Here is a 14,405-nt window from a genome sequence, read left to right on the forward strand (position 1 = left end):
CTTCTAGCAGCTTTCTCTCTGCTCCCTCAGGCAAGGGACTGTGTTGATGATATCTTTTTTTCTTTTTTTTATTAGCTATACATGACATGACAATGATATTGACAATTCATACATTTGAAAAAATTGGGGTATAATTTCTCATTTTTCTGATTGTACAGATTGTAGAATCGCACTGGTCAAAGAGTCACCTATATACACACAGCAATCGTAATGTCTATTCTATTCTGCTGCTCTTCCTATCCCCTTCCCCTCCCCTCCGCTCCCATCATTTCTCTTTATCCAATCTAATGTGACACACTTTTTTTTCTTTTTCTCCTCACAACATTGTACATGTATTCTGTATAATGATGATGGGCTGGGGATGTGGCTCAAGCGGTAGCGTGCTCGCCTGGCATGCGTGCGGCCCAGGTTCCATCCTCAGCACCACATACAAATAAAGATGTTGTGTCTGCCGAAAAACTAAAAAATAAATATTAAAAAATTCTCTAACAAAAATGACTGTGATTTAGAAAGTAACAAATACAAGATTTGGATGGAAGAGCTAAGCATCTCTCTACTTATTTTGTATCATAGTTGTGTTTTATTGCCCAGAGTTTGAAAGTGTGAGATCATGCTGCAAGTCTTGAATAGATGCCAATAGAGAGGTGCAATCTCGAGGGAAGACCCCAGGCACTTCTTCCTTTCCTGGGGCATAGCAGGCAGCAGGAGCACTGTTCTGCCAACCAACTGCAGTCTGGGTGGTGTGGAGTGGGCGAGGGGGATGCTGCACAGGAAAGGAGTTTGGCCACACCTGAGGTTCCCTGCACGCAGGGAAACAGAACAGCTAAAAAACCCACCTCACCATTTCGCCAGAGTGGGATGTTACCTTTATTTCCATTTGTAAAAAAAAAATTCTGTTACAGAAATGTAAACTGTATATCCTAATCTCCCAAGGCTCCTGCTGCAACAAACTTCAAGCTAACAACAGAAGCTTTCAATAAGATGAAAACATTCATGAGAAATACATGAAGAATTGTCCTTTAGCAATATCCACCACTCATTTTTCCTCTGTATTTGTGTCTGGCAGAGTTTGCAGCAGTCCAACCCTTGTTTAAAAAATGTGATTTAACTCACTTTGAAGGACAGAAAATGAATCCATTTAGTGTGCCTCAGCATCATAAATAATGGTTACTCTCAAAGGATTGTTGCATCAGGATGAGAACACAAGGTCAATCCCCTCCATGAAGCTCATATATATCCCAAAGTCAGACAGCTGTCCCATAGTCAGCCAGCTGTGGACCCCAATATCCATTAGGGTTACAATAGAGAGACAAGTGACCCTTCCAGGTTTCTCTGTTGTGAGGGTGATGTATAACTAAAAACTAGGCATTGTGCAATAATTAAAAATTTATGTACATTAGACAAAAATAATTTTCTTCTTTATCCAGTTGAAATAGTCCTTGGATACTGTGGAGTCATGTATCATGAGAAGAAAGGGACTCACAGTGGGAAAACACAGGGAAATGAAGCTGGTGATCCTCCACAACCACCAGTTGAGTTTAGAAGAAAGGGCAATATAAGCATTTAATAGGGAGGAGAGGGAATGAAAAGTCACAAAGGTGCCCACCAGGACAAGGATTCTCTGGGTGGCTCTGGACTCAGGGCAGGATCTGGGGGAAACTTTGATGCTGTGAATGTGCTGAACCCTCTGCTTGTGCCTGTACAGAAGGAGAACCATGGAGCCACTGGACCAGATTATGAGCATAGAAAAGAGAACCTCAGGAAATACAAATAAGGCTGCATATAATGACTCTATGATTTTGTCTCGACCCACAATAGAACAATACCCATAATCTGTTTTCTCTGTTGTGTTTTCAGTACTGCATTTGCTAAGCACATAAAGAGGAAACATGGAATTTACCATCATATAAAGTAACCAGCAGAGGGATACAGAGAAGCTAATGTGCTTTGGAGCTATTACTTTAAGATCCCTCCAACAGGAGTTCCTGGGGCTGACCGTGATGTTTTGGAAGATACTCAAGAGGCAGATGATGCTAATGGAAACACTCCTGCCTACACGTTGAATATATGAAATAAGTTTGCATCCAAGATCATTCAAAAAATATTTTATCCCCAAGGCTGTCATTGTCTGGGGAACTCCATTAGAGAGAATAACAAGGGAATTGGCTATACTCAGGTGCTTGAGGATCAAATCCTTGGACCTTAATGGGCACTTGTTGCAGGAGAGGACTAGATAGTAAAGAAGAAAGTAATTTCCCAGAATTCCAACTGTTATTTGTGATAAGAACATCAATCCTATTGCCATGTCCCTGTAGGCCATTCTGTCATCCAGCACATTACAGTTTGGTTTCTATGAGTGAAATGACTCATTTATATTTTTGTAGCCAGACACTGTGGTGTGCACGAGTAGACACCAGTGACTCGGGAGGCTGAGGCAGGAGGAACTCTTGAGCTAGGAGATTGAGATTATCCTGGAAACACAGCAACAGCCATAGGAATTGGCAAAGACAAGAAGATGCATATGTTCATGGGGAAAATTCCCACCCGATTTTCTTAGAGAAGTCGTCATTAAAGATCAGATGGTGATACCCTGGGAGAAGCAATGAAAAGTGAGCAGTGGATAGAATGCATAAATCAATCATTTTTCAGGATCAACTAGTATATCCTGATCATATTGAAGAAGACACAACATCAATCACCACTGATACCATATAAAGATTCAGTTCTTGTTTAAATCTGAAAGAAAACGAATGGAACATTTTCAACAACAAAAGAATATTTTTGTACTACTTGGTAACAAATTGTACATCAAACAGCAGACATTCCTGAAGAATACGATTGAAATGACAAATTTTATCTGGTTATACTAAGATCAATTTGCACATGGTGTTGCAAAGGAGATTAACTTACCAAGTGGGAATAACTTATACAGAATAAACAACAGAATTGAAATAAGCATTATGTTCCAACCAAAACCACAGGAAATCACTATTCAATGAATAACAAATATGAGGAAGATTTTAGTCTAGTATGACCTTTGCATTTGGTTTAAATGCTTAATATATACAGAAATATGAATTAGAAATGAGACTTTATAGATCCTAATAAAATGTAGTGCACTAATCACAGTCAACTCTCTGGATTCAATTAAAGCAAGAGGCACTCAATATTGGCAATATAAATATTAATTATCATTCCACAGGCAAAAAAATATACTGGAAGGTATATATAGTTGAACAATCGTACTTTGTCTCTAAACCATGAAACATGATATAGTAGTTTGTGATAAAATGGTGTAGGATAGAAATTTAGTTGTCATTCATCTCAGGTGAAAAGCATATGTGTACCAACACCTATGAAACCATTGGTAAAAAGCAAGGTTTTGAAAGGCACTTTGCAAGAAATAATAAAATAGAATCTCTATACTAGAAATTTCTGGGCATTCTATGAATAGAAATACAAAGAAATGCATTCCATGGGATTGGAATTAAAATAAAAATGTTAATATCCCAGAGGAAACAAAAAAAAGCCACCTTTGGTTCTGACAACCAATGTTTAATACTCATTATGTGTTGTGTTCCCAAGTTCATCAGGAGAAGAATTCTCACTACAAGCATCACATTATAGGTGATTCACAATTTCTATCTCCTCTGAATGAATTGGATACAGATGTTGGTTTGGATTTCTGTTCAGGATAAGGTGATTCTGCCCTTAATTCTCATCTTTATTGTAGGCATGAAGGCATTATAAACACAGCTCCAATAATATGTATGATTTATTCTATGATTTATGTACTGTCTGTGGACAGAGGTGTTTTAATTACCACAATGCTTCAGCACTTCCACACCCAGGTTTCACTATGAACATCTGGGATTATCAATAATAGTCACACTCACTGAGGACTTTATTACATTCTATTTGGAGCCATCATTTATTGGCCTCAGGCTAATGCAAAATAACAAAAAATTATTCCTTGTCTACAATGACACTAGATCGCCTTCTCTCAAAATCCTTTTTCAGAAATAGGTACTTCCCCAAATTTCTCTTCTTACACACTGAGCTTTTATGACAGAATTAGAAAATACTCACTGTGCTTCTTGTGTGCAAGGTGCTGGACTCAGTGTGAGGTCCTGACAGCCAGCATGGAGGGAGGGAGGGAGCTGGGCCCTGAGATAAAGTTCTGTGCTCCTGTGATCTCACTTCCCCTCAGGGCTGCAATTATCACTTCACCTGGAGAGGCAAGGACAGTGCAGGCCTGGGGAGCCCAGGACAAGGCTGAAAAACTTTCTCCACACTTGCTAATTAATAAGGCAATTATGAGTTTCTTGTTAGTAACTTCAGAATAAGTGTCCAGGAGTTTTGGAAAGGCTGTTTCATTTCCTTGATTCCTTATGGTTGAAAGTGTATTCCTGGTATGTGTAGGAAATATTGAGCTGGGACCTATGAGGGACTTAGAGATCTTCTAATTCAAAATTTTACTAATTCTTAGTATTCAGATACTTATGTTTCACGATTCTAACACAGTCTGGAAAAAACAAAGGAGAATGTGATAAAGCATCTTAGAAGGATTTCTCATAAGGTAAGAGCAAAAGGAAGATCATAGTGCTATAATTGAAATTAGGAAACTGTACTCATTTGTATACTAGAACTTAAAATTATGTGTAAATGATGTTAGGAAAATATTGTAGGCAAAATTATTTTATGAATATTACCCCAGCAGTGGGAGAAAGTCTAATTAGAACATTAGAAGGGAGATGCTTATAACAGTATCTCACAAATTAAATCACCACAATTAGAGGATCAGCCAACAGATTGTCATTTTTGGTGTGTCATATAAGCAAATGCTACCATTTCCACACAACAGCAATAAATGTTTTTCAGAATAATTAAACATACTTTTGCACAGAAGATTAAAGAAGTGTGCATGAACTAGTAACTAAGGAAGAAATATAGAATTTAATGTATTCAGTGATACTTAGTGTTACAGAATGCACAAAAAATAAAAAAAATCAAATAATTTCAACAGTTACAGAAAGACAAAAAATCATTCAATGAATAATAACGATGGGGGAAAAGTTCAATATCTTTATTTAAGCACTCTCCAGTATAAGCACACACCAACCTGAATTTAAAGTAAAATGTTAGAAAATACCACTATTGGGAAGGATGCAATAGCTCAGGAATCTCATGAACTAGCAATGGGTGTTAAAATTGGTGCAAACATGTGGAAAAGCTGGTGGTGTCCACTTACTGGATCAGATACAAACGTCTATGCCAGCAATTCCAATCTGATGAATGCTCATGCAGCCCTCCAGAGATTGCCCTGTGTCCATGTTGGATTTAATGTATGCAAGACTGGCCCAAGTTTTAGTTCTACAAGGGAAGAGTGAGACACTGGAGGTAAGGGAAAGTGAAGTAATGAGAACTGAAAATGGAGAAAATTATATTCCATGCATGCATAATTATGTCAAAATGAGCCCCAGTATTATGCATAACTATAATGCACAAATAAAAATTTAAAAACAAATAAAGGAGGAAAAATTGTTATGAAGAATCAAAACAGATGCTAGGAAACTATGTATTTTAACTTGAAAATGGGTGGGATAAACTCCCCTCTAAACAAAGATTTATTTCCACAAAGAAAGTATTCTTTTGTTGCAACTGCAGGAATAAAAGTATAGTGGAATATATAAATGAATTATTCATAAATATTGCCTTGGTACTGAACAATGGCACATGAAGTACTAATATCTGATAAAATAGTTAAAGATAAAAATGAAGTCTTCACTGATTTCACAGCTACATTGGTCAAAGTTTCAGTAATGAAGCAGGATCTGTGGAGGACATTCAATACATAAGATATATCGGTAGTAGTTGGCACATGTGCATTCTTTTGCATTGAATAAATGGAAATAAAAAGGAAATTGTCATGTGTGTGATTAATATTGAAGTATTATTAAACCAGAGAAATTACCAGATTAATTTGGTCCTGACAACCACTGTCCAATTCTCATCCTTATAACGTTACTTTCCCTTGTGTGTTCAGCAGGGAGAGAAGTTTTGTTCAGCCATCTCAACACAGGGATTTTTCTCCACACGAGGTGGATTGTAATGTACAATTGGAAAAGAGCATCTTTTATTCCAGAAATAGTCCCAGGTCTGGGCTTCTGTACATAAGGAGGTGATCCTCACAGTTCTATCCTTATCTTCACTCTATGCATGAAAGCTTTATACACACAGACATCATAGCACTTCAAAATATATTCTATGATTTTCTAAAGTAATGTGAAGAGCAGATTAGGTGCTACTATAGTCGTTAAGCCCCTTCTAAGTAAGAATTTACTATTGATGCTATTATTCACCTATGAACCTCCTCAGAGTGTATTTTATTAAATAACTTTAGGAGCCAGGAAAACTGGCATCAGGTCAGGGACACTTCTACTTTTACAACTGAGCTCATAGTGAAGGAATTATTTCTTTTCCTTCTTTATCTTTACCCTGAATCTCTTCCTAACCCGGAATCTGTATTTTCCCTCTGCTGACACAAGCACATGCTCAGAATTGTTTTCCTTACTGGCTCTGCAGAAGTAGAAAACTGAAATAGAAAACACTCACTGTGCTTCTTGTGTGCAGGATGCTGGGCTCAGTGTGAGGTCCTGACAGCCAGCATGGAGGGAGGGAGGGAGCTGGGCCCTGAGATAAAGGTCTGTGCTCCTGTGACCTCACTTCCCCTCAGGGCTGCAATTATCACTTCACCTGGAGAGGCAATGACAGTGCAGGCCTGGGGAGCCCAGGACAAGGCTGAAAAACTTTCTGCACCCTTGCTAATTAATAAGGCAATTATGAGTTCCTTGTTTGTAACTTCAGAATGAGTGTTGAGGAGTTGGTTGCTTTTCCCTGATCCCTGCAGGCTGACAGGGTCTTACATGGAAGATTCAGAAATATCAAGGTGTGACCATGGGGCCAAGTGTTTGTACATCTTCCTGGACTTCAGAATTCCCTGAGTTCTTCTACGTCCAATCTTGTTAATAATATTCAGATATTTGAGAACTCTCTGTTTTTTAAGTGTATTTACTCAATGCTATAAATTTTCCTCCTAGAATCCCTTTCATACTGGCCCAGAGATTGATATATGGTTTCTCTGTTCTCACTTGTTTCTAAGAATTTCTTGATTTTATCCTATCATGCATTCTATGATCCATTCTTTATTTAAAGGAGTATGGTTCAATCTCATGTATCTTCTTTTCATTTTTCTTGTGGTTGATTCCTAGGTTCCCTCTATTAGATCTGATAAGATGCATGAGATTGTATCTTTTTTTATTTTCTAGGACATCCATTGTGACCTAGAATGTTTTTCTTATGGATTTTAATATTTTTTCTTTATTTTCTATCTTAATTATGATGTGTCTTGTAGAGTTTCTCTTTGATCTTGTCTATAGGGCTCCTGTGTGATTTCCCATATGATGATGTCTATCTCATTTCTTGTAGAGAAATTTTTCTGTCACTCTCATTGTGGAAGAATGTCATTGATATTTTGGTGGGTATTGCACTGGATCTGTAAAGTGGTTTTGGTTGTATGGGCAGTTTTATAATATTAATTCTGCCAACTCAGGAACATGGGAAGGAACTCTTTCCATCTTTTAAGGATCTCAGAAATTATGTCTAGTTTTTGTAATTATGATGATTTGCTTTGTTCCCTAAAATGTGATCTATTTTAGAGTATGTTCCATGGGACTCTGAGAAGAAATGGAATTCAGTTGTTAATGGATGAAATATTTTCTAAATGATTGTTTGATTAATAGTGGTTTTTAGTTGTGAAGAATCTTCATTTAGTTTGTGTCTGGATGATCTCTCTAGTGGTGAGGCTGGGTGTTGATATCACTCAATATTGTTGTCTTGTGGTCTACTAGATTATTAATATTGAGAAGGGTTTATTTTATTCCATAGATGGGCTCTGTTTTTGTCTTGATAGTGATTTCTAATTTCATTTCTTCTGTGTGTAATATTTCATTTTGTGTATCTTGTACTGCTTGCTTAGTGGCTATGAATTCTTTTAGTTTCTGTTATCTCCAATTCTGAACTATAGTTTTCTATTGACATAGAAACTATGACACCTATTATCTTTCAGGGACCTATATGTATTTTTCAGATCCTTTTGGCTTTTATGTTTTGGGCTACTAAATCAGTAGAAATTTTAATTGTTTTACTTATAAATGAGATGTGCCATTTTATCTTCATATTTTCAAAATTCTAACAATGTTTTCTATTTTAGGAATTTTAATTTGATGTGTTATAAAGAGGATCTTATTTTGGATATTATCTATTTGCATTTTAAAATGCCTCTTGCATGTGGATTTACATCTAATTCCTAAGATTTGAAAACTTTCCTCATACTATTTCTTTGAAGATGTTATGAAAACATTACTGTATTTTTAATTTTTTTCTTTTTAGATATACATGACAGTAGATAGTATTTTTACATATTATACATACATGGAGTATAATTTGTTCTAGTTAGGATACTATTCTTGTGATTGTACTGAAGTGGAGCTTCATTGGTAGTGTATTCATATATGGATATAGGAAGTTGTCAGATCCATGCTACTGTCTTTTCTATTCCTATCTCTGCTCCCTTCCCTTCATTCTCCTATGTCTAATCCACTGAACCTCTACTCGTCACCTCTCCATTCTTGTTGGGTAATAGCATATGCATCTTGGGCTTCATCTATGCCAACGACTTTTAGATGGGTCTCTTAATGTTATGTTTCTTGAATATTCTAGTCATGATTTCTATGCATCTTTTCTTTATTGTCAAATTTATTTTCTAGATTGTATAGTTTATATTTGGGAACAGAACATCTTTCTCCTTTTTTATCTCATATATTGGTAATGCTTTCTATGAAATTTTTATTTTGATTTATTGAGTCTTTCATAGGTTCCTTTTCCCCAGAATACAACTCTTTATTGAAATGATCTTTCATTTTTGATATTTTATCTTTTAGTTCCTTCCTTTTTTAAAGTATAAACCTTCTAAATTCTTTATCTAATATTTTCTGCACTGTGTTGTAAATGGGGTCAGGTTTTGCAGTGTAGGGGACTTAGGGGGAGTGGGGGTTTTTCCCTGAGTTTTTTATATTGCTTGAATTTCTACACACCTATAAAGGGATGATTACATCTTCTACTTTTATGCAAGTACTATTGAGTGAGCTTCTATCTGATAATTGCTCCAGGCTGGGAAATTTTCTAAGTATTGACACTCCCCTGCATCCTCTGCTATGTCCAGTATCAACACCACGTGTATATTTCAGCTCATGTGTATGTTTCAACACAGAGTGTACACACCCATACTCAGGAATACTGGAGCATATATACATACCATCATTCCCAGACTCTCGCTTTCACCCACACACACTCACAATGCAGACACCCATGCAATGGTCATGTCCCACTCTGTCACATAATCACTCACACTCATCTTCATTGTGTGTCTCAGTACCTTGTACAGATATGTAAGTTTGTGCTTATCTACAAGCCTGTGAATTCCATAAAGAAGGTGGCCTTGTGTGTTCTTTACATTCCTTTCAACCTACCACACACAACCCAGTCAGCATTGTCTACATGCAGCATTTAAACAGGCTCTGGCGTTTGCTGTGAATGCACAGGGGGTGATGTGAAAAGCCACAGTGATCTCTTGCCACCTGCCCATGTTGGTGAGATGAGCTGGTTTCAAAAGAGCAACATTGGGAAGAAACCATACAGCACAAGGACATGAGGTTTTCAGGTCGAGGGTAGGATGGCTCTGCGACCAAAAGGGTCAGCTTCCATGCTGGACAGTGCTGGAAAGACAGCTTGCACTGGAATGTATTTTATAGGGGGGACACACAAAAGAGCTTTGCTGGAATGTTCTTCACTAAATAAGGCAGGGGATAGGGTTTCAAAAGAAAGTTGCCTAAACCCATTGGGAAGAACCCAAGTCAGGGTTAGAACAAACTTCTTTGCCTAATGGAAGTGGAGGCCTCTTGCTTCACACAGTGCATGTGAGGTGATGCCAGACCAAACACCCCCTTTACTCAAGGTTGAGAGAGGAAGCTCAGCCCATGGGCAGGCAGCCTCCCACAGTGATCAAATTTCAGGCATGCTCAGCTCCTCCATATCCTGCATGCATGACCTTGACCCACAACCCATAACTCCATAGGACCTGCCCTTTGCTCCTGGGTGCTTTTGCCCACTCATGCCCCAGGTCCCATCCTCTGTCAGGCTCCCTACATTTCCTGTGCAGGTCTTTTCTCCCTCCCCTTGTCTATCATGTCCCCCAGCTCCACTTTATTTACACCCTGTATGTGCCTTAGTCGGTTGCCCACCAAGATCGACCTCCCCCTCTCCTGCTCCTTCCCCACAGCCCACTTCATCACTTTCCCACGAAACATAACCTCCTTTTGCCTTTGAACCATGCATTGTCATTTTACCCTCTGTTAATGGGACACCTTGTCATCCTCCTCCCCTCCAGAACCCAGTATCCTTAACTTCCTCACACACATGCTGTCTTTGTAACCTAAGCCCAGCACTGACTTGAGCCCCTGAGCAACATGTGATATCCTTCTGTCTTCTCAGTCTCCACCTTCTGCTCTTCCCCAGCACTTTGTAAACCCACCCTCCAGGGTCTCCGCTCCACTGTCTTAACCCTGTCATCCATTTCCCTGTGTCCTCTGTCACTCTCATCTGTCACACAGCCAGACAGTCTCCCTCTTCTAAATGCTTCACTATTAAACATTTGCTGCTGGTTATTGCTGACATGTGCCCCAAGAGTTGGAGTGTGTGCACAGTGATCAAATTCTGAGGCAGGTCAAATGGAGAAAAATTATGAGAAATTAGTTTCAGAAAAGTTAGTGAAAATTCTCTCTTGATATATTTTTTTCTGCTTTTCAGTACCATATCTGACCCTTCAGCCTCTGCTAGGATATTGATTTTTGGATTTGCTATAGTTGAACCGTGGTTGCTTTCAGGGCATCCTGGGAGCTGTGGAGATGGAGATAGGATCAAGGTAAATAAAATGATGGGAGCCACTTGTTCCTTCAGGTGTGGACTTGATTGGCTGCTTTAGATTCCAAACCACATTGTTTTTAACTGGGGCCCCCAAACTACTATAGGGATCAGTAGTGTGCATGGGTTCCAAAATTCACTGGGGATCTTGGACTGCATTACCCTGCACAAGGCAGGATGCCTGCATGACACTGCTCCTCTGCGTGGTGCACTCGGTTCCAACCTGCAGGGCCACCACCATCTACCTACTGTTGTCTGGGCCTCTCGTTCATCTTCATCCTCTGATCACACTGATGATACAATTTTGGAAAAACATATCTATTAATTCCACATCTATCCCAGATAACTTCTGGATCTGATTTCACTCTTCAACAAAAGTTCTCCACATGATAGGAACATTTGAGATAAATACATGGATAATTGTTATACTCCTTTATCCACCACTCATTTCTCCACTGTATTTTCTTCTGGCAAATGTTTTCAGGAATACACCACTTGTTCAGTCATTGTGATTAAACCACCTTTCAAGGACTGGGAACTCCTTTATTGGATCTGCCTCCAGCTATATGAATTCCAATGACAATCTACAGGTTGCTGTGCAACAGCATGACACAATCAGCTTTACTTCCTTCCACAATGAATATGTAGCTCCCGTATTCAGGCAGCTGAGTACACCAATGTCCTTTGGAGTTTACAATAGAAAGAAAAGTGACTCCTCCATGGTTTCTGGATTGGTGTTTTGAGCATGAACAATGACTGAACAATTGCACATTGTCTCAACACATACTATTCACATACTTATTTCAGAATTAAGAATTTTATATTCCTTAGGAGCAGAGCCTGGATAGAATGGAGTTATGGTTCATGAGAAGAAAGGGGCTGACAGTGGGAAAACACATGGAGATCAGGGCATTGGTGTTCACCAACCACCAACTGGGATTAAAATGAAGGGCAACATTAACATTTAATATGGAGGAGAGCGTGTGGAAACACAGAAAGGAGCCCACCAGGATGAGGATTCTCTGGGTGGCCCTGGACTCAGGAGAGGTTCTGGGGGAAACTTTGAGGCTGTGAATGTACTGAACCTTCTGCTTGTGCCTGTACAGAAGGAGAACCATGGAGCCACTGGACCAGATCATGAGCAAGGAAAAGACAACCTCAGGAAATACAAACAATGCTGCATATAATGTGTGTGTTATGTTGTCAGGACCAATGTCAAGACAGTACCTCAAATATCTTTTCTCTGTCAGGTTTTTGCTATTCCATTTGCCAAGCACATAGAGAGGAAAAAATGGAATTCACCACCAAGTATAGGATCCAGCAGAGGGAAATGGAGAAGCCAATGTACTTTGGAGCTCTTTCTTTGTGATCCTTCCAACAGGAGTTCATGGGGCTGATGGTGATGTTCTGGAAGATGCTCAAGAGGCAGGTGATGAAAATGGACACACTCCTGCCCACTTGATGCATGTACAAAATAAGTTGGCATACAAAATCACTGAAGAAATACCTCAACCCAAAAGCTGCAATTGTCTGGGGAAATCCTCTGCCAAGAATGACCAAAGAGTTGGCTATGACCAGGTGCCTGAGAATCAAATCAGTGGACCTTAATGTACAGTCATTGCAGAAAAGGACTAAATGATAATAAAGCAGAGAGAAATTTCCCAGGATTCCAACTGCAGACTGTGATAAGAACATCAGTCCAATGGCCACGTCTCTGGAGTCCATTCCCTCTCTCAGCACATATTCCTTTAAGTAATTGCAACCGTTCTTCCTGTGAACAAAATGACTCATTAAAAATTTTGTAGTGAGGCACAGCCTCCTCTCCTCAGGAGGCTGGGGCAGAAGTGTGGTTTGAACTAGGCATTAAAACTCAGCCTGCAGTATTGCAGTACCTGTCTGTGGGTGTGAATTTTACACCAAGTACAACTTTCATTGTTAAAATATCGAGATGTACATACGAATGGGGGGAGTTCCCAGATTATTTTCCTAGAGAAGTCAACTTTAAAAATCAGTGATGATAACCTGGAGGAAGCAATGGAAATTGAGAGCAGTGGAAAGAAAGCATAACTCAACATGTGCAGCATAAACTGCTATTTGATAGTCATTTTGAAAAAAGAGAACTATTTTGATCCCCTCAGTGGAAATGAGTCCTTACTTTTTCATTATCTTTTTTCTTTTGTTTTCTCCTCTTTTATGTGTTTTGCTGTGCTCACTGGTTCACACACATATATACATACACATATTTGTTTATTTTTCCCTCATCGTAGCATTTTTAAATGTCTATCATTTTTAAAATCTTTCCTTGCCTTGTCTATTGAGGGTTGGGGTTTTGATGAGTAATCTGGGTTTGTTTTCTATTGTTTTCATTTGTCTGTTTCTATGGTTTATTTTCTCTCTTTTCTTCTGTGACAGCCAAATTCTACTATTTTCTCTTGCATTCTCCCTTTGTTACTTTTAACTTTCCATTCTTCTTTTTTTCAAATATTTTTAGTTGTTGATGGACCTTTATTTTACTTATTTGTATATGGTACTGAGACTTGAACCCAGTGCCCCACACATGCTAAGCACGAGCTCTTCCACTGACTAAAACTTCAGCCCTTTCCCTCCTCCCTTAAACCATCACATGCTACATCTCTTCTGCATTCTCTCTGTTCAATCTTTCAAATCATGAACTTTTTTCTATCTTCTTATCACATGTCCTTTTCTCTTAGTTAACTCTGTTCTTACCATCTTTTAGCACTAATTGTTTATATAACTCCTGACCCCACCATTAATGCTGTTGCAATTATTACTGCTGTGGGTGCCATTCTTGACACCTCTTGTTGCTTCAATGGCAGATACAGTTCATGGTTACTTATTATTTTTTTTCCTGCTGGAAATTGTTGACCCTACCATTTCTGTTTTTTGTTGCAATTAACAATGTAAATGGCATAGTAGGAAGGAAGTATTTAGTTTAATGCTGTATAATGTTTACATAGATTGATGTTTATTGTTTTCTGTGAAGTGCTGGAGTCTATATGACACTATGAGTTCACAGGGTAGAAACTCTGCTGCTGAAATAAATTCAGTCAATGACATAAAAATTAATGACACTCAATCTTCAGCTATACCTTAATATAAAGAATAAAAGAGACAAACAGCTGAACTAATGACCAGGCCCCAAGTAAAAACATCTAGGGGTGGGACCCCAGGTCCCACCTATCAACATCCAATGCTGTAGTTGAAACATAGAGAAGTAACCCAAAAGACAGCACACCCATGAGAAGTTCTCAATACAGATTTCTCTAGGACACTTTTTTAAAAAATAGACCATATTCTATGTCATTATGTAAGTCTTACAAATACAAAAAGAAAAATGCTATTAT

General features: G+C 38.5%; 1 protein-coding gene and 1 pseudogene across 1 annotated transcript; both read right to left on the reverse strand.

The window, feature by feature from the left end:
- Nucleotides 1–1,396: 1,396 nt before the first annotated feature.
- Nucleotides 1,397–2,320, reverse strand: LOC113178074 (vomeronasal type-1 receptor 4-like). The gene has a single exon (XM_026382546.2). It carries the CDS (start codon nt 2,318–2,320, stop codon nt 1,397–1,399), a length of 924 nt encoding a protein of 307 aa, XP_026238331.2.
- Nucleotides 2,321–11,867: 9,547 nt separating this feature from the next.
- On the reverse strand, nt 11,868–12,765 carry LOC113178073 (vomeronasal type-1 receptor 4-like; annotated as a pseudogene).
- Nucleotides 12,766–14,405: the final 1,640 nt, after the last annotated feature.

Source organism: Urocitellus parryii, chromosome 15, assembly GCF_045843805.1.
Source record: "Urocitellus parryii isolate mUroPar1 chromosome 15, mUroPar1.hap1, whole genome shotgun sequence".
In the NCBI taxonomy this organism is placed as follows: domain Eukaryota; kingdom Metazoa; phylum Chordata; class Mammalia; order Rodentia; family Sciuridae; genus Urocitellus; species Urocitellus parryii.

Excerpts from the sequence above, each read along its gene's own strand:
- LOC113178074 (XM_026382546.2), bottom strand. The coding sequence starts at position 2,320 with ATGGCCTACAGGGACATGGCAATAGGATTGATGTTCTTATCACAAATA.